The sequence below is a fragment of the Capsicum annuum genome, chromosome 7 (assembly GCF_002878395.1).
Source record: "Capsicum annuum cultivar UCD-10X-F1 chromosome 7, UCD10Xv1.1, whole genome shotgun sequence".
NCBI lineage: Eukaryota > Viridiplantae > Streptophyta > Magnoliopsida > Solanales > Solanaceae > Capsicum > Capsicum annuum.
Window position 1 is genome coordinate 200,338,621 of NC_061117.1, and position 2,668 is coordinate 200,341,288.

The following is a 2,668-nucleotide window of genomic DNA, read 5'->3' on the forward strand; positions in this document are numbered from 1 at the left end:
CAAATCATTCTCCCCTATTTTCATTTTATGGCCTCTTCACAATGAAAAAGGAACAAAATTACAGGATTGAAAGATGAGTTTGGAAATTGGTGCAACTGGGAGAATGGTTTGAGTGATCTTATTGTGGACTACTACAATAATCTGTTCAAGAAACAACAAGGACCACTAGTGCCATTATTGACATTGTTGAGAAAAAATTTTCCAATGAAATTAATGTGGACTTGAAGTGCCCATTTACAATTGAAGAGTCAAACAAACAGTCTTTAGCATGAACCCGGATTAAGCTCCCAGATCGGATGGATTGAATCCAATCTTTTTTTCTATATTTCTGGAGTATTGTTGGAGGCGATGTTTCAAAGGCTATCATGGAATGCTTGATAATAATTAAGCAGCACCAGAAAGTAATAATACCAATATTGTCTTGATCTAAAAAAAGAATCAAAGTACTGACGAATAGAATGAAACAATGTATGAATTTAATAATCTCTCAGGATCAAAGTGCGTTTGTTCCAGGAAGATACATTACAGATAATGCAATGATTTTCTTTGAAGTTATGAATTATCTGAAGAGGAAAACACAAGGCAAAGTTGGTTATACAGCGCTTAAGACGGACATGAATAAAGCTTATGACCATGTTGAATGGGGTTTTCTACGAGCAATGATGGTAAATATGGGATTTTGTATGGAATGGGTGAATAAAGTTATGAATATGGTAACTACCGTTACATATCAATTCAACAGCGGTGGCAAGCAGTTCAGAAATATTTCTCCAGGAAGAGGTTTAAGGCAAGGTGATTCGATATCACCTTATTTATTTTTGCTAGTTGTGGAGGGTTTATCAACCTTGTTAAAGAAAATATCTTTCCAGGATCGAATTCATGGTATTAAAATCTTTACTAAAGAACCATTTATTTCACATTTATTTTTCGTAGAGGATGCTTTATATCTCCTTAAAGCAGCGAAGGAAGAGGCGATGACTATTTGGCAATGGTTGGAGATCTATCAGGCAACTTCTGGTCAACAGGTAAATTTCCAAAAATATGATATATTTTTCAGTCGCAACATTAATGCAAGTGTGAAGAAAGAGATTACAGAAATTCTTCATAATAAGGAGGTGGATAATTCTGGAAAGTATCTTGGCTTGCCGGCAGTAGTTGGAAGAAGTAAAAAATTAGTCTTTACTTATATAAAACACGGGAAGTATTGCTCAAAACTGTGGTTTAATCAATTCCAACTTATGTGATGAATATGTTTTTAATTCCCTACAACATATGCGAATCTATCGAGCGAGCATTGATTGGATTTATTGGAAATTGGAAACAAAGAAAAAATGGGGGATTAGGTGGATATGTTGGCAGAAAGTTTGTGTCCGCAAGGAAGACGAGAGTTTGGGTTTTCAAGAGCTCCATCACTTCAATATTTCCATCGTTATGAAAATACGTTGGAACCTTTTGACTAGGCCTGAGGTCCTTGTGAGTAAGTTGTTTCAAACTCGATACTGCTATAAATCTAACTTTCTCAATGCAAAGCTAGACTCTAATCCTAACTTTGTATGGCGCAACTTATAAACGGGAAAACAAATTTTGAAATAAGGATGTCTTCGGTGTATTGGGGATGAAAAGACAACAAGAGTCTATATCGACCCATGTTTGCTGAAGGACAACTTGAGTTATGTTGAAAACTCTAATTTTCTTGAGTGAGAACTTTTTATAGCTGATCTGATGGATCCAAGTGTACGAGAATGGTATTGGGATTTGCTACATATTTTTTTCAATGAATCCAAAATAGATACAATAGCCAAATCCACTTGAGTATTAGGACCTGAGGAGATACATGGATGTAGAAATAGGATACTAAGGGATGTTCTCAATGAGGAGTGGATATCGTCTCTTTTATGATCAAAATGCAGCACCAAACCAACCGAACCAACAATTGTGGAAGTTCATCTAGAGCATGTCATTACCTTATAAGGTGCTTAATTTTATCAGGAGATCTTTGAGAAATACCTTACCTACATGTGAGAGGATTTTTAGGAAGAAATGTGTAGCTAGTTCAATCTATCCGTGATGTTTGCAGGCATCGAAGACTATGAAACATTGCTTGATAGAATGCCATTGTACAAAGCAGTGTTGGATTCAATCAAATTTTGGCTGGCATGGTTTAACAGGAGACTTTGTGGAATGGTTTGAGGAACAAAGAAAGAGAAACCTGAAAACCTAATTGGAATAAGCATTCATGATTTTGTGGAGCTTATGGGAAGCTACAAATAATCTATGTTGGAACAATAAGCAAAGTACGTGTAACGCCCCGAGTCTGTACCTCGGACGCTACATGGTGCTCATAATCCCAAGGGACCACAAGCTAACCCATGACTGGTACCTGTTGCAATAACTGAACAATAATACTGAATAATGTGCAAAATTAGGTAGAAACATGCCATAAGATTAAATCTATAAATAATACTGAATAATACTAAATGCGGTATTAAATACCAAAATTGAAATCTGAATAACTGTCTGAAATACTCTAGTCTGGGAAGCCTCTAACTGTCTGAATTATGGAGTTAATGGGATAGGTCCCCAACTAAATTCATCTACTGACATAAACTGAAATACTATAAATATTAATCACATCCTCAAACTAAGAGGACTCACCATTACATTGAAT

At 35.7% G+C, this 2,668-nt stretch overlaps 1 protein-coding gene across 1 annotated transcript; it reads left to right on the forward strand.

Annotated features, from left to right (window-relative positions):
* Window positions 1-470: 470 nt before the first annotated feature.
* On the forward strand, window positions 471-2,190 carry LOC107876770. The gene is made up of 3 exons (XM_016723625.2): window positions 471-792; window positions 934-1,164; window positions 2,078-2,190. Exons 1-3 carry the CDS (start codon window positions 471-473, stop codon window positions 2,188-2,190), a joined length of 666 nt encoding a protein of 221 aa, XP_016579111.2.
* Window positions 2,191-2,668: the final 478 nt, after the last annotated feature.

Coding starts and splice junctions, on each gene's coding strand:
- LOC107876770 (XM_016723625.2), top strand. CDS start 471: ATGAATTTAATAATCTCTCAGGATCAAAGTGCGTTTGTTCCAGGAAGA. Junction 793..933: donor AGGAAGAGGTTTAAGGCAAG/GTGATTCGATAT, acceptor TATTTTTCGTAG/AGGATGCTTTATATCTCCTT. Junction 1,165..2,077: donor GCCGGCAGTAGTTGGAAGAA/GTAAAAAATTAG, acceptor TGATGTTTGCAG/GCATCGAAGACTATGAAACA.